The sequence below is a fragment of the Aquila chrysaetos genome, chromosome 11 (genome assembly GCF_900496995.4).
Source record: "Aquila chrysaetos chrysaetos chromosome 11, bAquChr1.4, whole genome shotgun sequence".
NCBI lineage: Eukaryota > Metazoa > Chordata > Aves > Accipitriformes > Accipitridae > Aquila > Aquila chrysaetos.
In genome coordinates this window covers 22,759,858-22,782,440 of record NC_044014.1, presented here as the reverse complement: position 1 = coordinate 22,782,440, position 22,583 = coordinate 22,759,858, and the positions used below count along the sequence as shown (strand labels likewise).

Sequence of the window (22,583 nt, the reverse complement as noted above, 5' to 3'; positions counted from 1 at the left end):
AGGAATAGGAAGCCAATTCTTCCTGCAGAGAGCACTGACCATGGCTGGATACTGCCACCCTTTGCTGCCTTGTGCCTTTCAGACATCATCAGTTTTACTGCACAAACCTTGCCTGGCCTCTGTGGCCTCTGTGCCATGGTGGCACAGAGCCATGTCCCTGGCTTCAGTGTCCCAAAGAAAGGGAAGGCCTAACCTGGCATCTCTCTGTCCCAAAATGCCCTTGGAGTGATCCAGGGACCACAGAGCAGATGTGATACTCCACTCTCCTCTCTTGACTGCAGACACCAAAGAGGACACAGAGCTCAGATCCCCACATGGCCATCCCAAGCTGAGCCTACAAGGATGGCATAGGTTGTGACCAGAAGTGACATAGGTTTGGTCTGGAAAAGACCAAACCCCAAAAATTTTGGTGTGGAAAAGACCAAAGCCTAGAAAGTGGATGAGGGATTCAGGAAGCTCTGGCATTGCACAGAAGGGCAGAGAGACCTTGCAGGGAGGCAATGCAAACAGGAAGGTCAGTGCTGGCATAACTGAGATACCAAGTTCTCCAAGAGCCGCCAGCTCTGCTGCTGAACCACTAGACCAACCTGACATCCAGACCAGACCCGACCACACTCCAGCTGAATGTACCCTGGAAAAAGGAAAAGACGTGGCCTGCCCACCTGCCATGTCACAAGTGCCTCAGCCCAAGACCTTTCTGGAAAGGGGAGGAGTGCAGGAAGGTAGTGTTTCAGCCTGGACATGGTCTCACATAGGGACAGGTTAGAAGTGGTGGGGCTGAGCTCCCCCAGCCCTCTCCACCAGAGATCTTCCCAGGCATGGGGCAGCCATCCTGAGCCCGGATGCAGGCAGGCACGGAGCAATGTACAGGAAGCCTCTGGTGGGCTGTGCTCATCTCTGCCCTCCATCTCTCAACGTACACAAGGCTGAGGAGGTTCAGGAGGCCAGGACAATAGGTACAAGACCATGGGACTCTTGCCGTCAAGAAACAGGAGGCTGCTACTCGGATGGTAAGGGATACAGCAGTATCAGGAAGTCTTGGCCTCCAGGAGGGAGGGTACTCATATTTCTACTGCTACTCGACTTCTGACTGGCCTCTGTCCACAGCCACCACAGATGCTGGACTGCTCTGCAACAGGAGCCACCATGGGATTGAAGTCCTGGGACTCCCTGCTTGCTAGGCTGGAGGAAACCTCACAGCCCTCCAGCACCAACAAAGCTGGCAAAGATGAAAAAGGATATGCGCTCCCACTACGTGCCCACCACAACACCATGGTGATCACTGGCCTCATCGGTCACTTCACAGAAAATCCAGCACACCCAGTCCTGACCCTTCCCCTCTTCCCCAGAAACACAGGTTAGGCTCTGGCTGCAAAACACGCCACACAGGGTTAGACTCCACACTGGGCTTTGGTGGCCCAAGCAACTTTGGTCACTCACCTCATGTTGGAGGAGGCCAAGGGAGTACCAAAGCTGTCCTCTGAGTGGCAAGGGCTGTGCCGAGCACCCTTCCTTCGTCTCCCCCGCTCCTCTTCCCTCTCAGTCCAGGGGGCATCTGTGGCCGAACTGGTCCCAGAGTCTGGCTCCAAGTGAGCCAGAGGAGCAAAGTTCTCCTCGATCAGCTTGGCGCTGTCTCGGATCTGTCCCTGTATTTCTGGGGTGAGGCTTGGGAGGTCAAAAGTGAAAACAGTCCCATGAGTGCGGGCTGGGGAGGAGAGGATGTCAATGGAGTCCAGGCTGGTGTAAGATGTGCCTTTGGCTCGATGGGACTCCATGATGCTCTCAAAATGCTTGCTGAAAGAGTCCATGCCATCCTTGGAGAGGCTGTGCCCTAGGAGGAAGGGCACTGGAGACTTGAGCATGCCCTGCATGTCTCGGTCCATGATCCTAGAGGGAAAGAGAGAAGAACTGGTCACTGAGGAGCAAGGGATCAAAGCCCTGAAAAAAAAGCCCATGCGCTGCTTCAGAAGGAAACTGGGGAGGGCAGAAATCTCCTCTGAACATCTGTAGACCTCCAAGGAAATGCCTGGCCTCCCCAGGACATCATAGGAAGAGGGACTGGGCTGGCCTCACTCCAGACATATGCTTCTCCTTTAATGCACCACAGACTTTTTTTCCTTTAGTGGCTCATCCTCATAAGAAGCTTATGAGATGGCTACTGCTCCCAGTCACTCGACTTGAGTTTAGATCCAATAAAGGGCTCAAGCACCAGAAGCAGGATGTGGTTCAGCTCCATTTCCAACCAAATCTGGAAGTGGCTGAATTTTCCATGGGCCTTCAGAGCTCCCGGCACCTAGAAGGCTCCTCCTGAAGCTGCTCAGGACAGCACAACACCTTCCTCCATGAATGCAGCACCATGGTCACTGAGCACCACACTCAGAGCATGACCAATACCCACCTGCAAGGTCTGCTGGCTGGTCCCAGGAGATGTCTGGGACCCGGCACAAGGCAATGCTGAGTCCCAGGAGACATTTGGGACCAAGCACAAGGCAGTGCTGAGCCCCAGGTTTCCCCAGGCAGTACGGAAGGAGCCTCACACCCAGCTCTGGGCTCAGGGACCTGAGCTGGCCCATGTCCTAGAGGCCAGGCTTGGTCCTGGCTCATCATCTTGTCAGGGATCAGCCCCGTAGGAAGGCCCAGCCTGTCTCCAATGCGGGTCTGGGTCCAGTCCAACACAGGAGTTTCTAAACCCTGAAGCCCTGAGTGTTTTGTCCTGTAAATGAGGTGAAGTGCAGCCTGCCCATCCGTCTGAGCACGTGACAACAGGCACACTTCCAACCCAGGGAACATCAATGCTTCAGCTGTACAAACATGAACACAGCCCTAAAAGCCTACTTTACTCATAAGCCGCTATCATTTTATTAAAGCAGCAGAAAAGCACTTGTTATGCCACTGTCTCCTCTGATTAAAGGAAAGGAACTGCTCCAGCTTGTCATAACATTTGTTATGAACAAACAGCTTCGTACAAAGGGCTCAGAAGATGCGTTGCTGTTACAAGCACCAAATGATTTTCATTCATTAGCCTTCACATACCACTCAAAAATCTCACCCCGATTACTTCAGCAGGCCAAGTGCTGGCAGCTTGACTCCCCCAGAGTGCCGGCTGGCTTCAAGGGGAGCGCAGCAAAGCCAGATGCAGGTAAGCAAGGCAGGGTGGAGGCTGCTCTCGCCCATCCACCAGCGTTTCCCTGGCTGTGCAGCACCGCTCGATGCTCTTACCATTCCCATAGGAGCCCAAGGAGCAGCCACCTCTGGGGTGGCTTTCTGGTGAGGGCAAGGCAGAATAGACCTCTTTAACATCTTGCAGATGAGCTTTACAGATGTTAACATGCATTCACTGTCCTCACCACTCAGTTGTGTGCTACTAAACCGAGCTAACGCCGCTGACTTTGTTTTGCGCCTCGAATCCATAAGGAGGGTGACGGGTTGTGCTGGGGAGGACAATGCCACCAGACGGAAGGGACCTTGTTCCCAGGAGAGGGAGCTGGGTTCATTCTTGTGACCAAGTGTATTGCCACCAAGCCACAGAAGAAAACACAGCTGGTTTCGTCCACACCATCCAAGCTCTGGAAGTAATCTCTCCACCCCAAAATATCAAGCGCAAAGCCGTTCAGCTCCAGAAGAATCCAGTTGCAGCAGCATGGGCACAATGCTGCCTGCACACACCACTCCTGCTCGGACCTAGATGCTTCATCAGCCGCCGCTGTGCTGCCCAGCCCCCCGTGCCTGCTCCGGCCCCCCAGGAAGGGTCACTGCACCGTCACCAAGCCAGACAAATGCAGCTGGGAAGAGCAGAGGAGGGAGGAGACACAGAGGCTGTAATCGAACATCTGTGCAAGGGTGACAGAAGGGTGACAGGCAACAGGGAAGCAAACAGGTTTCCAGCCTTGAGCTGGGGCGGGAGAGACAGTGAGCCTTCCTTGAGAGAGGTGGGTGTGGAGGAGAAGCGGATCCTGGGAGGCGACGGCCACAGTGCATTGCATGTTTGTGGCAAAGCCAGCAGCGCTTCAGGCGAAGGTCTGCCCACGGGGACCGCGGGGATCTGGGCAACTGGGCTTCAGCAGCTGCATCTGATGGCTGATGGAGGGGAAGGGGCCTACCCCATTCTCCCTGCCTGGTGTTGCAGAGCTGTGCTGTCCCCGACGGGGGGGAGGAGAGGGGAAAATCTCTCTCCTTAGGCCCTCAACAGTTTTCTCTCTCTGCCCAATGTTCCTGTGACCCTCCAGACTCCTGACTGCCCCAGCCATGCCCCACTCCTCCTGCCTGCACAGGCACGGCAGGCATTGTGCAGCGGTCCCAGTTCAGCCTGAAGAAGGTGAGGCCATACAGCACCACCCAGCAGCCCCTCACTTTACTCCTCTCTGAACAAAGCTCTTGTACAGACCAGCCGCAGCAGCTCCTTGCATTCCCTCCAGGTCCCTTCACACATCTCCTCCAGCCTGGCAGCTGCCTGCTCTTAGGGCTCAGTGTCCTAACTCCAACCCATGCTCAGCCACAGGTACTGACCACAGGCGCTGCAGTCTCCCCTCCCAGCTGCCCACACTCCCCTGCCACATCCACGCCAGCACACTGGGGTCACGCTGTTGCCAGTCCTCCCCCACGAGCTGCAGGCGCCTTCCCCAGCTCATTGGCAGGTGCCTGCCGGCGTCACCCCGAGAATCCCCTCTCCAGCCCGAGCCTGCGGGATGCAGGAGCATCACCCCAAGCTGCGGCTCTGTGGCCACGTTGGGCTCTGGGACAGAGGCTCAGCCTCAGCACAACACATCAGAAGCTCGTGGCTACTGAGGCGGGTTAAGCACATGCTTAAGCGTTTGATGAAATCAGGGCCATAACCTTTTTTTAATCCCCAACAAGGCTTGCCCCACAGCTATTTTCTCGCCACCAAGCAGCGAGCACAAAGCCTCTGGAAAGGCTCCCCAGGTAGCAGATCCAAGGGCTTTTCCAGGCAAGACTGCTCTGCTTGCAGGGAGAAAAGGCATCTCTGCCTCCCGCCAGCCCTCCATGCTCTCGGGGGGAGTGGGGCAATCTCTAGCAAAGCCTCTTCTCTCTTATCAGCCCAAGGCACCCACGTTGTGGGCCAAGCTGGGCCCTGCCTCCAGCTTAGCCAGCACGTCTGCTGATGCTCGAGGAGGAAGGGAATTGAGCCTGCTCTCACTGACAGGTCTTGGCTCTCCAGGACTAAAGGGAATAAAGACAGTAAATGCTTAGACTAGTCATTACAGTCAGTAGATCTGACTCTAAATATATTCAGAGAGCGGATTTGCTGGAAGAAGACACCGTTTCTTCTGTCGCTTTCCATGTCTCATTTGATTTGGTGTTGGATTTTTTTAGCTGTTAGCACGCTATTATTTTGGGAGGGTAAATCACCAAAGAAGATGCCCTTTGGCCAGAATATGAAGGACAACAAGATAGTACCAAGCCAAAATCTCCCTCGCAGAGGGTGCTAAATCCTTAAGGCTAGATTTTCAAAGGGATTTACATATCTAAATGCTGCAAATCAGCATCCAAAGGTGCTTCAGTAATTTTGTAGGGCTGGTCCTTCCCAGCTACCAGGACAGGCCTGGGGTACAGCAGCTCCTGCAGCAGCAGAATGGTGCTGGCTTTAGGGAGCCCAGGGGGCTTCTTAATCACCCCAGCATCACCCTCCTGTGAGCAGGCAAAGCAGAAAGCTTGAAGTAGAAAAACATCAATACTAGTGACTGGTAAACAGGGAGGAGGACTGCAGCTGCAGAGCACAGAAACAGTGCGTAAGCAAAAACCAGGGCCGTAATGCAGGGACTAAGCAAGCTCACGGTTTGAGCTTCGTGATTTTCAAGATGCTGCCTGCAGGGTCTGCACCTACCTGGGGAATATTCAGGGGCCCACAAAGCAAAAAAACCCACTGGCCCACAAAGAAGCCACGTAAAATGAACGTGACGCCCCTATATACACACTGGTAATTATACTGGGAGCACTGTCTTTAGGGGCAGCAATGCATTTAAGGACACATCCAAGCTTTCAGAGCTGTCTGGGGAGCTACAGTAAGGTGTCTCAGAGGGCAAAAAGCAGGTCTAGGCTTACAGCTCAGAGGACTTGTAGTGGACTAGTACATATTTGGAAATAAAATATCACTGTGCAAGATAATTGTTACAGTAACTTGAAGAACTTGCTTGCAGTGATAATAATTTTATATCTTACTCAAAACTTCCATCACTATTCATTTGGAAAAAAATATATTAAAAATGACTAATTTTCAACTTTTCTCTAGAACCCAAAGTTTTTGAGGACAGAGTGGGTGGCAGGGAGAGATGTATCCATCCCCTCCACTAGAGATGCAACGGCTCCCCTCGAGACGCACAACTTCCCTCCTCATCAGCCCAGCACCTTTGTGCTTTTCCTTCCCAGTGCAGGGGCACCACTGGGGGTTATATTTTCATTACCTTTTCCCACCGCCAACATCAAACCTCCCTTTTCCTTTTCTTCCACTTAAATGCTCCCTGCCTGCCTTTTGCACAGCTAGGTGAGTGCATGCTGCAACGCAGCATCCCAGGCATTGCCCTGGCTTTGCGATTCCCAGGCAAGACCTCTCCTCACTCCTGTGGAGCACTTGCTGATGGTGCTGAGCCCCCTCATCTCACCCAAGACTCTTTGCCAATACACATCAGGAGTTGCCCTTGGCTGCTGCTGCCTGCACAGGCATCTCCCGCTCCCTGCCAGGGCCTTTCCTCTCCAGGCGGCTGTCCCACACGGTGCTTTGGAGCTCCTTCCCCTCCTGATGCCTCCTGGGGTAGGCGGATGATGCCTGTCACTTCTCATGGTCAAACCACCACTCCAGAGGACACTCCATGGGCAGAGGCTCGTGCCACCAGGCCAAAATGCCATCTCCCATAGGTCCTAATTGCCAGTGCCCGACACAGGGCAGATGGTAGCTCGGATGGCCTTTAGCTGCCCACGGGTGGGCAACTGAATGGTAACCATGGTGTCACCCACTCCGTCAGCCTCCCAGCACAGGGTGTTTTGCCACACAAGTGAAAAACGACACAAAAGGCAACAAAAGGCTTTTTCCAGCCCAACACATCCCCCCCTCTTTCCCAAATGCGGCAAATACCTACTGAGGCCAAGCAAAAGGGACCGCTCCCGGCGCCAAAGCAGAGCCGTCTGCAGAGGGGAGGGCAGCCCGGCAGCGCCTGCCAGCACACAGCAGCTCCAGGGCACGGCCTGGGCTCAGGTACCCTGACACCATCACCCCAACACCCGGCAGCACTGGGGCAGGATGTAATTAACCCGGCGGGACTCGCGCCGGGAGGCCTCGGCTCAGCCGAGCGACCTGAGCTGCAGGGCTCACCCCGGGGGAGCGAGGCCCACAGCGCAGCGCCCAAGGCTGCATCACCTGTGCTGCCCTCCTCTTTCCATAGGGCGGTGAGGGCCCCCTCCCAGTCTCAGACCCAGTCCCAATCCCAGCGGGGCAATCCAGGACCCCGTCTGACCCCCACTTACAGCACGCAGGGAGCCACTGGGATTTTTGGCTCAGACACTCTTTCGGCAGAGCCTGTTTTGCCATGCAGGGGATAATAAGAAGGGCGAGAGGAGCTTTTTGCCCCCGTGTACAGAGCCTCACCTTTCCCCGTTCTCCTTCCTCGTCGCCTCAAACACCTCATCGTCGTCATCCATGTCCCCATCCCGCAGCCCATCCTTCGGGAAGCTGGTGCCCAGGGCGGGGGCCTCTTCCGGTGTGCTGTTCCTCCTGCCCGGTGTGCCCCCGAAGCTTGGATTGCTCTCACTGTCCTTCTGGCTCTCAATCGCTGAATCCACCTCCTCCTTCTCAGCCAGTATGTCGTCGATGTTGGTTTCGCGATAGCACCTCAGCGGCACGGTGTCCAGGTCAGTCTCAGAGTACTTCACTGTCCTCCTTATAATCCCAGTCTCGCAGGAGCCAGGCTTCTGGCTGCCCGGAGGAGACATCTCTATCTCCACCTTCACGTGGCTCAGGCTGTGCTCGGGCACTGACCCTGGCGGCTCCGTGGGCAGCAGGCGGACAGGCTTCTGGGGGGGCTTGGCCAGGGGAGCGGAGTCAGGGGCAGAGGAGCCTGCAAGGGAGCCCCGAGCGCTCAGAGCCGTGGGGAGCTGCGCTGGGGAGCGCTGGGGAGCCACTCCTGCAGCATCACACACACCAAGAGTGGGGTCACACGTGTGACGGGCACAGGGGAACAGAGAGGGGGAGCCAGAAGGAAAAAGGGTGAGAGAGGCAGAGACAGGGTGCTGTCAGTGCTAGTGCACCCGCAGCCATCCCTGAGCCCCCATCCGAACACCAAAGCCCTTCTGTAGAGGCAGCCGGGGGCTGCCAGGGGTCAGGGCTCTGCGTCACCCACTTGGCACAAGGCTTTGCACAGCCACAGGGGACTCTGTGGGGAGGTTGATGCGTGCAGCATCTGGCCCCAGGTGGACATAAACTGGCCAATCTTGGGGGGAGGATCTCGGCTGTCCGGTGGGCACCAAGTCCCACGGGATGGGCAGCCCCAGGGGGAGTCCCAGCAGCGATTCAGACTTGCAAAGGAGAGGTCAGTCCAGCCGAGGGCATCCCCCCGCAACTTCTTACCTGTCTTTGGGGTGTCTGAGGAGCCGTAGAAGAATTCCCACTTGGCCCTGGCGATGCGCTGGGCATGGGCCGAGCTCTGCCGGGGGTACGGCCAGGCGCTGCCCTGCAGAGGGGAGAGTGGTGAGTGGGCAACGGACTCTGGGGCAGAGCCCATGCCCGGTGCGGGACACCCCGGCACCTACCTGGGGTCGGGGTTCTGGCTTCAGGGGGCTCCTGGCGAAGGCAGGGAAGTCCTCTGGCAGCCCATTGACGAGGGAGCGGCAGAGGCAGTCGGCATCAAGGGCACGGGGCTCCTTCCCGCAGGGACGTGTCCCTCCCGGGGTCCTGCCACCGGCCAGGAGCGGGTCGGACACGGAGGCCTCCAGCTTCAGCGTGCGCAGGAGCCGCTCCGGGGGCAGGGGCAGGGGCTGGGGCTGGGGGGACCCCGCATCCCCACCAAGCTCCAGGCTGCGGCTGAGGCTGCGGGGGCCATTCTCCCAGCAGGGTTGGGGGGGTGGCAGGCCGCCCAGCGTCCGCACGCTGGCCTTCTCGATGAAGCGGAAGGTGACGACAGAGCTGTGTCCCTCCGGGGCCGCTGCCACCAGCGGGCTGCGGCTGCCCAGGGAGGAGAGCACCGGGCCGGGCCGACCCCGCCGTGGGGTGCTGGGGGCCGTCAGGCGCCCCGCGCCCGGGCAGCTCCCGTTGCCGAAGGGAGCCACCTCCACCGGCTTGCGGGCCAAGGAGCCGGTGCTGTTGTAGAGGCCGAGGGGGCAACGGCGGGCATCGGGGGCCAGGCCCTTGCGCAGGAGGTGGAGGCGGCCAGCGTTGAGGTTGGGGGTGAGGCAGCGCGGGGGGCTGTGCCTCCCGGCTTCAGGGCTCCCCCCTGCCAGCCAGGGCCTCCGGTCCACCCCGCGGGTAAATGGTGGGGGTGAGGCAGCACAGCCCTCCTCGGGGTGGAAGCGGACGGGTCCCCCTGCCTGGGCCATCCTGCCGGAGGAGGGCACGGAGGCGTCAGGTCCGGAGCCCGGCAGGGTGGCACGGGGACGGTGAGGCGGGTTCCCGGCACCCCCAAGATGATGGCCGGGTCGAGGGGCGACACATCCTCAGGCAGCCCTGAAACAAGGGCGAGGAGAGCTGGTTAGGGGAGGGAGGACACACGAAGGAGTCCAGGACCGCGGGGAGGAAGGGAAAAGGTGCCCTGTCCTCACAGCAGAAGAAAGAGATGCTCCAGGTGAAATAGCCCTCTTCAAACCTCCTCCTGCTGCAAGAAGCAAGCGAGGTTCGTTGTGGGCATCACACCGCAGGGATGCTGGCAGCCGTGGCAGCCCTTTGCTCGGTCCCCAGGCACCCGGAGTGTTTGCTTTCTTCCCAGGGTGCCAGGATGCTCAGGCACTTCGCCCACAGACCAGCACCCCAGACATGGCAAGAGAGCGCACTATGCGCTTTAAAATGGGTTTCATTCATCCTGCTTCAGGTTGAGTGTATTTACTACCCACAGCCTACTAAAATCACTTCAATAAGGGGGAAAGAAAATGATACACTGGATCACTGAGACATCCTCCAATTACACTTGCTCAAGGAGTTTAACAGGAGCAGCACGGGCAAGGAGCCTCTCTCTTTGGAGGTCAGCCTGGGCTTAAAGTGTGTCACACCAGCACATGCCGCAGCTGCTATTGGTGGCATAGACAGAGCTGTCAACACCCACAGATCCAAAAAGCGGTGGTTATGACAATCCCACCCTGGGGGAATGGAGCACGCCCGCCCTGCACACAGCTCGCCTGCCTGTCTGCCTCTGCCCAGAGACTGCGTATCCAGAGGTGAGACCAGCCACCCCACAGCAGTGGGCAGGCAACTGCAGGGGAAGGCAGGACCTGGACCCCCCATCAGAGCCACCAGCAGGGCTGCTGACGTTTTTCTTTCTTCCAGTGGAGCTACAACTTGTACTCATCCTTCCCTGAGTTTCTCCGAATTCCTGGCGTGCAGAGGAGACTCTGCCTTGGCTACTTTCACCTTCAGACAGATGCCGAGATACTAAGTCCCTCACTTAGAACTCATCATTTGAAAGTGAGAAACCCAATGCCCATTGCAAACATAGGAAAGCATGATTTTTGCCCCGAGTACAAACCAGAGAGGATTAAATTCCTGAAGGATGTGGGGCTGGATTCTCAACGGTGTTTAGGCTCCAGAGATGCAGAGACATAACTCTTAATAAAATAGCCCAAATCACCCCCATGGGGCAGGCACCCATCTATCTGCACTATCACACTGCTAAAAAATCTGGCTCCTCCTGAGCAGCAGCAATCTGTAATTCACTCACCGCAAAAATATACTCTGCTGTTTCATATATCAGTTACTGTTTTTACAGTCTTTTTCTCCTGTTATGGTTGTGTTCACATTCAAGGTTGCTGAAATTAACTGATAAATAATAAAGATGTGGGGTTTATATATTTCAAATGAAATTCCACTTTTTATCTCAACGCAGATTGACACACATGCCAAGGAAAAAAAGTTATCACTAGGAATAGCTGGCATTCGCTGTAACATAACAAATCTACAAAAACCAGCCTATCTCAATACATGTGAGTTATTGCTAAAATAAATGGGATAAGCACAGCATGTCCTCCTGGTTATCAAAGGAGAATTATCAAATTCAGAGCAAAGGCCATGCCCGCCTGCAAGCCACCGAAGCTAGATGGCTACACCATCCAGCGGAGCGAGCTTTTCTTTAATAATGAAAGGTAAAAAGCACAAATGCAATAGAGATAAAAAATCAATGATGGAGCTAAGGCTTCCTGCTTGCTGATTTAAATCATTAATCAAATTGATGCTCTTTAAATCACTGTGATGAATGGGTTGGGCTGTAAGGCACCGGTGGGCTGGAAGGAGCCTTGCTGGTCCCACTGCCTGAAGGCAGGAGATGTCCTGTAAAGGAAAGCTTACAGGGAGGCTGCCTGGGCAGCCCAGGGCACGCATTCAAAGAGAAAAACTCGGGAGCTGCAGTGTGATAGCTGGGAGCTGCACATCAGTGGGGGATTTCATTTATTCAATAAAACATCTCATACATACAAGAAACTTGCTCCTCCTTGCTGTCCCTTCTTAGCGGCCAAAGGGACGTCCAGGGATTTTTCCTGGCCCTGTCTTTGAGCTGTACCCGATGCAACAGGGCATGGTTACTCCCCGTGCAGGCGCTTGCCCGGCTGAGCGGGGCAATGCGGGGTGAAGGCAGCAGACAGCAGGAACTGCTTACGCTGCGGGGAAAGAGCACACCCACGCCAGGGGTGTGTGGGGACAACGCGCAGGAGCCGGGGGAGGATGCAAGGGGAACGGGCAAAGAACGGGACAGGGAGGGGAGGGGAGGAGGAGGTGCGGGGCTGGGGGCTGAATTCGCACGACGGGCTGTGTTTGTGTGCCCGGACGTGGTACCGCTCTCGGCAGGGATGGCAGGGAACGGGGGAAACGAGGCTGTGGGTGCCGAGCCGTCTGACAGAGCCGGGGCGGGATGGCCCCAGGAGGTGCCTCTGCACTCTGGAGGGACACGGAGCAGTTTCGGGGGATGCCGTGGTGACCGAGGAGGGGTGCCCGGCGGCCCTGGGGCTGTGGGACAAACAGGGAACCCCCTCCTGAGGGGCTGTCGAGGCAGGGGACGTGCCCCCCCCCCCCCCCGCAAGCTGGGGCTGAGCCTGCCCTTCGCTCCCCGGCCCCCTCTGCCCGACCTCCCTCGCCCGGCACCTCCCGTCTCGGCGGGATCAGCCCTGAGTGGATGTGACATCCATCCGGATGAGGAGGGAGCCCCCCCCCGGCCGGGGGGGCCGGAGGAGCCGCCCGCCGCGCCCCGGCCGCGCTCTCCCTGCCCGGGCAGGGGCCCCGCGCCCCTCCCGCCGCACCGGCACACCGGGGCCGCTCCGCGGCAGGCGGATCTCAGCCCCCCCCCCCCCCCCCCAGCCCGGGCATCCACCGGTGCCACCGCAGCCCGGTACCGCCGCCCGCCGGTCACCGCTGCCGGGCGGGCGCAGAGGCGCCCCGGCCCCCGCAACAACCGCTGCAACTTTGCCCGGTCCCCCGCCACCCCGCTCCGGCCTCCGGCCCCCGCCGCGCCCCGCTCCGCTCCCCGCGCCTTACCGGCAGTGCCTCCGCCTCATCCTCCGCGCCGCTGCTCCGCTCTGCCGCCGGCACGGCACGGCACGGCACGGCACGGCACGGCACGGCACGGCCCGTCGGGCGCGGCTCGGCGCGGTGCGGCACGGTACGGTACGGTACGGTACGGTGCGGTACGGTGCGGTACGGTACGGTGCCACCGGCCCCAGCCCGCCGCTCCCCGTCACGCTAATCCCGGCCCGGGTCTGTCACTCCGCCCCGCTGACAGCCCCAGCAGCCAATGGGAAACCCCCGCCGGGCGCCGCGCCCCGCCCCACCCGGGGGCACGGGCACAGGCGGAACGAGTAGCAGCCGGACCCCCACCGGCCCTGGGGTGCATGTCCCCGCGTGCGGGCGGGCGCGTCCCGGTGTAGCACCGTGCACGTCCCCGTGTCCCAGCGTGCACGTCCCGGTATAGCACATCCTTGCGTGCCGGCGTAACACCGTACGGGTCCTGGTGTCCCGGTGTGCACATCCCCACGTGCCAGCGCGAACCTGGCCTCGTGCACCGGCAGGCGCGACCCCGTATGCCGGTGTGCGTGTCCCAGTGTAACACCGCAGACGTCCCCGTGTCCTGGTGCGCACGTCCCCGTTCATCAGCGCGCACACCACCACGCGTGGCGCGTCCCCGCTCAGCAGCCTGCAAGTTCCTGTGCGACTGCGGGGACGTGTCCTCATGCATGAGCATGCACAGCCCTGCGTGTTGTGCCCTGTGCCGCAGGGTACAGGCTGCCCCCACGCCCCACCACTGCTTGGGGACCACCAGACGAGAAGACAAAAGCTGCTGTGTGGCCTGGGCCATTGGCCACCCCCAGCAGGCCACTGGCCCTTGCCCTAGGGCACAGGCCCCATGCTGCGGCTCATCTCTCCACCGGCCCTCGCCCTAAGCGCACTGTGGCCACAGGTGCCAAGGAGTCCCAGGCCACCAGGGACTTGACATCACCGTGTCACCAGCCACCCCAAGGATAGAAGGTGCCACCCCAGGCTCAGGAAACCACTTCATGCTACAAGGGGAAAAATGCATCCTTTGTGTCCTGCCCAGGCACAGGGGCTCTGCTGGCACCAGAGGCACATGTGAGCAGAGCTCGCGTGGGGCAGCCGGATGCCAAGGCGAGGGGTGCTGTGGCAGGGCCCCCGGCCACCCCGCTGGGTCCGCACGCGGCAGCCACTGGGGCTGGCAGCCAGCACTCCCCGCCTGCCCAGGCTGCCAGATCGATGCGCTATTAAACAGCACTTTATTACCCAGCCCAGCAATCGTTATTAAATGTGTGTGAGAAGAGAGGCCCAGGGGAGCTGGGGCCTCACGTGCACACCGTGTCTACAAGAGGAATTTGGGGAGAGCTGCCCCTCCTTGCTGCTTTCCTTGACTGCAGCAAGCCCAGCTCTGTGCCAGCCTGCCCTCACTGTCACCCAGAAAGCGTGTCTCCTTCTCCCCTCCCAGGCACAGGGACGTGGGGAGAAAGCAGCAGGCTGGGCAGGCTCTCCTCATATTTAATGCATTGAAGCACTGCCATTTTCTCCCTCCTTCTCCAGGCTCCTGCCTGCACAGAGTCCCTCTCCCCCACACCGGGGACTGTGGGTCCCTGAGCCGCCTCGCACACAGCCGGCTTCCCCAGCAGAGAAGCTGGGCTAATTAGGGGCCTCACTGCTGCGGGATCAACGACCTGATTCCTTCAGCAGCTTCTTGATGGCAGGAGGGCGGGGAGGGGGGAGGCTTTTCTCTAAGCCGCAGCCGGAGTGACAAATTTAACCGAGTGGAAGAGCTCAGAGCTTTCCCAGTGTGTCCGTACCAGGACAAGGCATGCCTGCACATTCCCAGCATCTGCAGGCAGCCCTGCTGAGAGCTGCAAAGGGTAAGGGAGAGGTCCTCTCATGCCACCCTGGCTGGAGATCCGGGCCATCCACAGAAAACACATTTCTTTCCACTCCATGCGTACTTAGACCACAGTAGCTGTTGCTCTCCCTACTGCACTCTGCTCCGTATCCCCCTCACCTTCCCACAGCCCTAGGACTCCTAAAGATTGTGCCCACATACATGGGTCTGGCCAGCACTGACATAAGCCCCACTGGATCAGGATTTAGCCCTGGCTCCTCAGGTCCCTCCTGCTGTGAATCCCTCCCCAGGTGGTGTGGGGCAGGAGGGGGCAGGGAACCCCTCTGGCAGATGACAGAAGGGGACAAGGAGAGTCCCCCATGCTCCACCCCACAGCCCCAACCCAGTGGGCTTAGCTAGGGAGCAAGGAGCGCAGTGCACTGGGAATCCTCTTTACTGTCACTTGGGCGCTTCAGCACCTCCAGTCCTTGCCTGCAGGTACCACATCCTTCCTGCATGAGGGTCCACCTGGCTCCATGTCATCCCTTTCAGCCTCCTGGGCTCTGCCAGTTCCTCAAGCCCAGCCATAGGCAGCTTCCAGGAGTTTTCTATTGCCAGCATTGCCCTTGCTCATCTTCACAAGCCTGCAATGCAGCTCTCCCTCCCGAGGCCAGAAGACTGTGGGTGTCATCAGGGCAGCACAATGATGAACTTCTTGCTTGGAAGAGACCAGCCTGGGATATCAGAGTGTCCCAGGAACTGTACAGGCCTAGATGATATACTTGAGTGGGGAGGGGGTAGACAAGAACTCCTTCCCGCAGCTGGCTCCAGGAGGGGCTGATGCTCAGCCTGTCCTGAGGCACACAGATCAGTCTCTAGAAAGGCATGCCTCCTGCAGCTGCAGCTCCACTTGGAATAAACACTCTGATGCACCTCAGGGCTGCTCCCCTGAGTGTATGGGGGCTGTCAGAGCCATTTCCTTTGGCACAGCTTGAGCTTAAGGCACTGCAAAGGGCATAAGGGCCATATTCTGCCTCACTGTTGCCAGAGTCGGTGGGGCTGTGCTCTGGTCTCAGGGTACAGTGTAGTCCTGCAAGTGGGGACAGTCACTCCGTCAGCAGATGGCTGCTCCTCACCCAGGTCACTGGAAGCACCCTAGAAATAGCTACTCCAGCCCCACAGGAGATGGGTCCCAGTGAGGGCAAGGGAAGCTGAACTCCGCTTGTCTCTGCATTGAGGGCTCCAGGGCAACCAATTAGGTTGCATGTGTTCCCTCAGGGCCTAGACTTAACTACATGGCTCTAATTAATGCCTTCTGCCTCCGGTGCCAACACCCAACCGCATCCTACCTGTATATTAAAAGAGCCACTGCAGTATAAGCCAAGTCTTTAATGGGCTGATGCACTTATCTGTTATTCCACCACGCTGGTGGTTAAGGACAAATGGTGAAAATACCTTTCCTTGACAGTCTGTTATACAAATGCTGCTTTACAGATTACACAGGGCAAAAAGGCAGTGATGGAGATCCTGCCTGCCCCCCCCCCCCCCCAAACCTCAGGCTTCTGGATCAGGGGAGAGCACGCCTGCATCATCCTATGACTCTTGCAGCTCCCTTGCATGGGGCAGGCACACGGGACCACGGCGGGATTTTTCAGGGTGAAAGGCACTCTGGAAGAGGATACAGACTGCAAAAAGTCTTACCAGAGAAAAGAGCCAGTGCAGACTACAGTGTATGCGAGGGATAGCTGCTGCCTGCCCAACTGCCAGTGCCCTCCCCAGTGTCCCAGCTCCCTATCTGGGGCTGCCCCCTCCCGTAGGAGAGACACAGGCTTGGAAGAGCAGAGGCGTAGAGAGGAGGTAGTGAAAGCTGTGTGCTGGGCCTCAGAGTGAGCTGTAACAAAATATTTCTGTAACGCCCCAGGAACACCTGCTGTTACAGAAATCCCCTCAGACTGTCCCAGCTCCGGGCAGCACCCGCACAGCGTGGGGCAGGGGGGCTTCCCCCTGCACCGGCGTTGCTCAGTCAAGATGAAGGCAGAAATGCCAGAGTGGTAAAGCCTGTCCTGGGGATGTGGGAGGTGGGGCCTCAGCACAGCTTGAGCCATAAATAATCCCCTCCGCAGCAGTTAGGGGAACAATTGTGTGGGAGTATCTCTTGGTAAAAAGATGCTCCGGGAAAAGATGGTCCTGAAGGAAAGCAGGAGATTTCTGGCTGGTGGGCTGCGCTCTCCACTGAGGACGAAGCTTCCTGGGTGCCAGCAGGTCACTCATCAGACCCACCTCACTGTGGTGAGTCACTGCACTGAAGAGACAAATTTAGTCTGAAACAACCCAAACCACCAGTTCTCTGGTGTAGCCTCCCAGGACACGGCTTGTGCTGCAGTGCAAATCTTGAGCCGCTCTCCAGCTAATCTCTGTAACAGTAAGATGTGATCCCTCCCCCCCACCTTCAGCCTCAAGATTCACATGGGGAAAGGTGAAAGGGTGTAAGGGGGAGTAAAAGCAATGAATACAGGGAATATCTTATACAGAAAAGAGACAGCAAGCCCCAGGCACACAGCCTGACCCAGCACAGGGAGAACGTGGTCACATACAGAGTTGTATAAAAGGTGTGGAAACCCTAAAAGGTCAGTTAAGGAGGAGTAATTACAAGCATAGGGAGGAAACTGAGCAAAACACGCCACCATGGAGATGTGTGGAGACACGTGCAAAGGATGTGCTGAAAGCTTGGAAGCAGTGCATTCACGAGGGGGATGCTGCAGAGCAGCCCTGCATTGGTGTGTAGCTAGGAGCTCCTCATGCATGTTCCTCTTCCAAACCTGACCTTTTTTTTATTATTATTTTTTTTTTAGCCCTGACTGCATAGTTAGATTCTCTTCTCACCAAGAGAAAGGGGAAGGTGGAATGTACAGGAAAGAGCTGAACAGAAGGCATCATGGGTTCCTGTTTCACCAGCTTAAGAGTGGCTCCTGGGGGCACTGTGCAATCTCAGCACTCACTGAGAGCAGAGTTTGCCCTGTGAGCTCAACTCCTTCTCCCATGCAACCAAGAAGTCTAGCTGTGGTCCACTCCACACCTGAGAGTGATGGAGGGTGTCAGACTTATCCTGCAGCCAGAGATAATATGGAGGCAGATCCTCTGAAACAACCTGGTGATACTCCAGGGAAAAACAGTGTTGAGAGGCTTTACTCAACTTCTGGGGTGCTGCATGCTCCCAGCTCTTACATCTTAAGGAATTAATATTGCAGAGCTACCAGTGTCCTTGAAAAGGCCTGGTCTCTTGCCCCACTTGAGACTAGCAGAAAACTGTAAAGGGAATGCCCCCAAAGTCTTTGCAAGGCTAAAGTTGTTTAGCCAGCAAGGTGCCAAGCCATCATACGAAGTGATAGATCTTAGGACAGCAGGTTAGTGCTGGCTTGGCACCATACCAATCTCCTAAAAATAAGTTGTACCCTCCCACAGCACCAGCCTCTGCAGACCCCAGCAGGCCTGAGGAAACCCATCCAACCTCTTAATACACCTTTGACATGCAAATAACTGCATTTTCAGTGCAAGGGAAAAGTCAAGGGGCATGGGTGGGGAAGACTTGCCCAAGATCAGCCAGCAAATCTGGAGTACCTCTGGGAACAAAAGCCTGGGATTCCTGACTTGAGGTCAGCTCTTGTAACCACAAGACTCCCCTCCCTTCTGGCCCCAATTCCCTAAAGCTCACACCCACTTCCCAAAGGACGAGTTCAAGACCAAAATGCTCCTCTAGACTCTTCAAAAGTACAGTTAGGCACCAGCACTGCTTTGCAGCAGTGGTGCTGGCTGAAGTCAGTGTTCACTTCATGGGGATGTTCATGAGGATGAAGATGCCAGCAGGATCAGACCCGAGGCCATGCCCTGGCTCCAAGAGCAGCCAGCACCATATGTTTGCAAGGAAGATATAAGAAAGCTGCAGCAGCAGTTGTTGTGAGCTAATCTGCTTCCTCCCCCCAGGGCTCAGCTTGGTCTCTCGTCACTACAGGTCAGCTCAAGGCCTGACACAGGAGCCCTGCTTTCCCTCACAGAACATCAGTGGTCACTAGGATAACAGGAGAGCCATGGGACTGACCAGTGTCCCCTGCTTGTTGAAGGTACCTGTGCAATACACTTCCCCAGCTGCCCTGCAAGCACTGCGGGTGTCACAGCCCAGCACTGCTTCTGGGAACAGGCTGCTGAAGACGCACTTTGTCCAGAACAATGTCTTACAAGGGGACAAAACAGAAGTGATGGGCATGTGCCTGGTGAGTCACAACAGTTCCCCCTTGAAAGGGAAGCACCTCTAAGCTCACGTCATTGATCTTGCAAGGGGGATCCTCTTTAAAGCAGGAGCTGGGGCTGCCTGAATGACACCAGGCATGCACTGTGCCATGGAACTAACAGGAAATATGCTGAAGCCATGCCAGCTGGGTTAACTTAAGTGCTTGCCAGCTCTACTTCCCCATTTTTCATGTCCTGTCTCCACCAGGCTTACCACTGAACTCACAGCATTTACAGACACCAGTAGACTTGAACATGAACAGGACCACAGCCCTTTTTATTCCTTTTTAGAAGATAAATTAAGATAATTTGCTGGTCTTACGGGAGCAGTTGTGACAATATTTCCCACATCCTCTTTAAAATCTAGAAGCTGGCAGTTATCCAAGCTTATAGCAGAAGGTTTTTAGCCCAAGCTCTGCCCTCATCCTACTGCTTGACTAGCAAAGTGAATTCCCCTGATCTTCAGGGATCTCCCTGACATCAGGGACAACACAGGAAGCTGTTTGGCAGACCAGTTTGAAGTTATTAGGGCTCAACTAGAAATGTGCATCTAGCTGAAGCTTAACATGGAGACTTACAGACACCTCTCAAGACAAATGCTGACCCACCTTAGGCAAAGCATATGCCACCAGAGAGGCAGAAGTTTGCTGCAACTCTTGACTGAGCAGAGCAGAACAAAGCTCTGGTCCTTCAAGCTTGGTTGCTTTGAGTTGTCCCTTTGCTGCTAAGCTACAGTAGAGAACACCACCCAAGCCCTATACTGCAGTGCTGGACAGCCCTACCACAGCCACTCTGCATATAGGAAAACTTTACAAACATGAGCACAAAAGTAGTACTGCTTTGGGATCCTTACCATTGGTGTAGTCCTAGTTTGCTAGCTCCACTGGACATCCTGATGGTGTAAAGCTGTGACTCAGCATAAACCCCTATGGTGCAGTAACAGGTTCTGATGCTCCTTCTGCATTTGCAATCAACCTGTGCAGAAGAAAAAGAACAATCTGAGCATTTCACAGCTGGAAACTGTCCATGACGCCTACTACCTAGCACACATGTCTCAGTAGCCATAGCCTCAAACAAGTCTACCTACCAACTCCACCAGAGACCAACAGTTGTCAGGGCTCTGGGGGTACTAATAAACCTTAGTGGCCCCAGTCAGCCTCACCTGGAGCCTCCGCCACTCCTGCCCATAGGCCCAGGGGATCTATTTAAGCTCAGCCTGGGGTTCTTAGTTGCTGTTAAGCAATGTTGTAGGGGTGCTGGTTTCCAGCTTAGCTTAGTGCTTAGCTAAGGTATTCTCATGCTGGGCCATGGGCACTGTTGATCTGGAGTCTCCCCTGTAGGTTGACGTCCTAGGTAGACCTCAGCCCTGCCTGTTGATCATAGGGCTGTGCCTGACCCTGGTTGCCCCCACTGGGTGCTGGCCAGGTATTGAGTGGCTGGTCCCTGGCTGGGGAGGCCCCTGCCCTTTCAGGGGCAGCCACCCTTGCTGTGCCCTGACGCAGCTGGCATGTTCACCCTTCTCTTCCCCATCTTGCTTGCACTCCCCTAAATGCTGAGACAGCAAACTCAGGGATGCACTGGGCTCAGGGGCTAAAGAGGTTTGTCAGAGCAAGCACCCCACTGCACTTGATGTGGTGTTGTATTAGGGAACCTCTTTTCAGGCTGCAGGATCCAAGAACTGTTCATTGTTTCCCAGGGCAATGCTGACCCTGAGAGCTGCATCTGGAAAAGAGGCAGCACTGCCTGAGAGGCTGCAGTGCCCCAGCCCTGGCACAGTGACTGCTGTCCTGCAAGCAGGCTGAAGTGACCTGGATTGGGAGTGATTCCTGAATGGTGCCATGAGTGGCTCAGCAGAGATGGCCCTGCACTAACCAACCCTTGAGGCTCTGCCTTGACACCAGATCTTAAAGGTAGGAGAGTCTTCACCTTCTCCATGTGCAGTGCAAGCCAGGAAAAGGTTGGGATGCAACAGGGGCCAAACAAACACAACCGTGTCTTGCTTCTGCCTCTATTATAACAGTGCCTCCCAACCTCCCTGTGGTACCCAGAACCTGTCTGGGCTGACTCTCAGCCCTCCTCTGAGCCCTGCTACCAGCAGGCTCCTGGGGAAGTGACTCAGTCAGCCCAGCTGGATCAGATGAAATGAAAAACATAAACAGAGGTTGGTGTGGGAGCAGAGCAGGTCCCATTTGCCAGCCCAGCACACATGTTGTTCAGGAAGGATAACAAGCAATCCACAACGCAGCTCCTCTGAGCAAGGACTCAACACAAGCTGGGGGCTCCCAGCCAGGTCTGTTTTGGCACAGAAAGCCTTCAGTGAAGGCCAGATGTAATTGAGCGTTGCACTCCCTTGCTCACTGGTGCTCCCTCACCTCCTATCCAGACCAAGACCACTATTTCAAAAAGCCTCCTTGTAGCCAACTTCAGCCACAGTCATTCACTTACAGGGGCAATATTAAGGGACTCCCTGCCAGATGCCACACTTCTGTTTCACAGCAAGAACTCAAGAATGGAGGGAGCACGAGGCTGAAACCTTCTGAAGGCAAAATGAACCCTCCTGGTCTAGAAGCAGGATCAGGACTCCCAGAGCTTTCTGTGCCCCCACCGCAGGGGAAGGAAGGGCTGTCCCAGGCCATGGCTGGGGGCATTCTCAGCTCCTTTAGAAAACTGAAAATCCTGCCTCCCTTGTCCTTCTGTAAATGAGAAAAGCACTGTGCTAACACAGGGAGCCACTGGGACCCTCCAGGGGCAGGTGCTACATGTCCGGGGGCAGGCAGGTAGCATGGGCGGCTACCCCCGGAGGACAGGCACTGGAGTAAGAAGAGCTTTCCCCAAACCAGCCTCCACAATGGGAGGGAATGAGCAGACCAGGGTGCATAGACAGGTCATTGCTTTCCAGGGAACTTGGGACCAGGGATCTGGGACCCGTTCACTATATGTGGGGCCCTGCTCTTTTGCCAGGTGGATCTTTTCACAGTGCCGGCTGCCAGCAGCGATCAGCAGCTTGATGCCACACAAGGTGGCAGGGCTCAGATCCGAGCCAGGGATGGGGTCACCCGTCCAGGGCCAGCTCCGAGGTGTGGTGTGCCGTATCGACGGGGGGTGCCTGCCCTGCAAACCGGCAGCGGGGAGGAGAGCAGCGGGGAAATAGCAGCGTCTGTTTCTGCGGGAGCCCTGCCTGGAGTCGTTATGGCAACTGCGCCGGTATGAGCCTGGGCCGCTTCTCCGTGGGGGGAAAGGGGACGGACCCCGCTCGCTCCCCGGGGCTACGGGGGGAGGTGGGGCACCGGCGGGGAAGCGAAGCGCGAGGAGCCGGGTGGCAGGGTGGGGGCATGCGGGCTGGCGGCGGCGGGCCGCCGGCGGGCAGCGCCGTCCCGTCCCAGGCCCTGGGGGCGGGGGGGCGCAGCCCGGTACCGGCGGAGGAGCGGGGCCCAGCGGCTGCCGGTCGGGGGTGCTGTGAGAACGGTGAGCCCCGGGGACCGGCATTTCCCGGGGGTCCTTCCGCCTCTGCGGGCGGGGAGGGGGCGGAAGAGCCCGCTGGGAGAGCGGCGGGGCCGGGCAGGGGGCTTGGGGGGCCGGGCCGGGGGGGGGGTTCTGGATCTGGCGGGGCCGGGCCGGGGGGGGTCTGGGTCTGGCGGGGCCGGGGGGCGGCGCCGTCGCTCACCGGCAGCGGCGGGTCCCGGCGGGTCCCGGCTCCGCGTGGTGCTGAACGGACAGCGCCGCCGCGCTGCGCATGCGCGAGGCCGCCTGGCGGGGGCAGGGGCGTGCGCTGGGGACCGGGAGCCGGGGCAGCCGGCG

The 22,583-nt window shown here is 57.4% G+C and overlaps 1 protein-coding gene across 5 annotated transcripts in view; it reads right to left on the bottom strand.

Annotated features, from left to right (window-relative positions):
- Positions 1-22,499, bottom strand: part of PSD (pleckstrin and Sec7 domain containing) — a 48,721-nt gene extending 26,222 nt beyond the window's left edge. For 2 of the 5 annotated variants that reach the window (XM_030029927.1, XM_030029930.1), the window contains exons 1-5: positions 12,674-12,798; positions 8,758-9,667; positions 8,576-8,678; positions 7,598-8,132; positions 1,441-1,887 (exon numbers count right to left, since the gene is read on the bottom strand). In XM_030029927.1, the coding sequence (XP_029885787.1) occupies positions 1,441-1,887; positions 7,598-8,132; positions 8,576-8,678; positions 8,758-9,540 (1,868 nt within the window). In that variant the 5' untranslated portion in view covers positions 9,541-9,667; positions 12,674-12,798. Of the gene's footprint in view, positions 1-1,440; positions 1,888-7,597; positions 8,133-8,575; positions 8,679-8,757; positions 9,668-12,673; positions 12,799-19,638; positions 19,761-22,449 lie in introns of those variants that run through there. The other 3 variants (XM_030029928.1, XM_030029931.1, XM_030029932.1) reach the window with 3 other exon arrangements.
- Between the last annotated feature and the right edge of the window lie 84 nt (positions 22,500-22,583).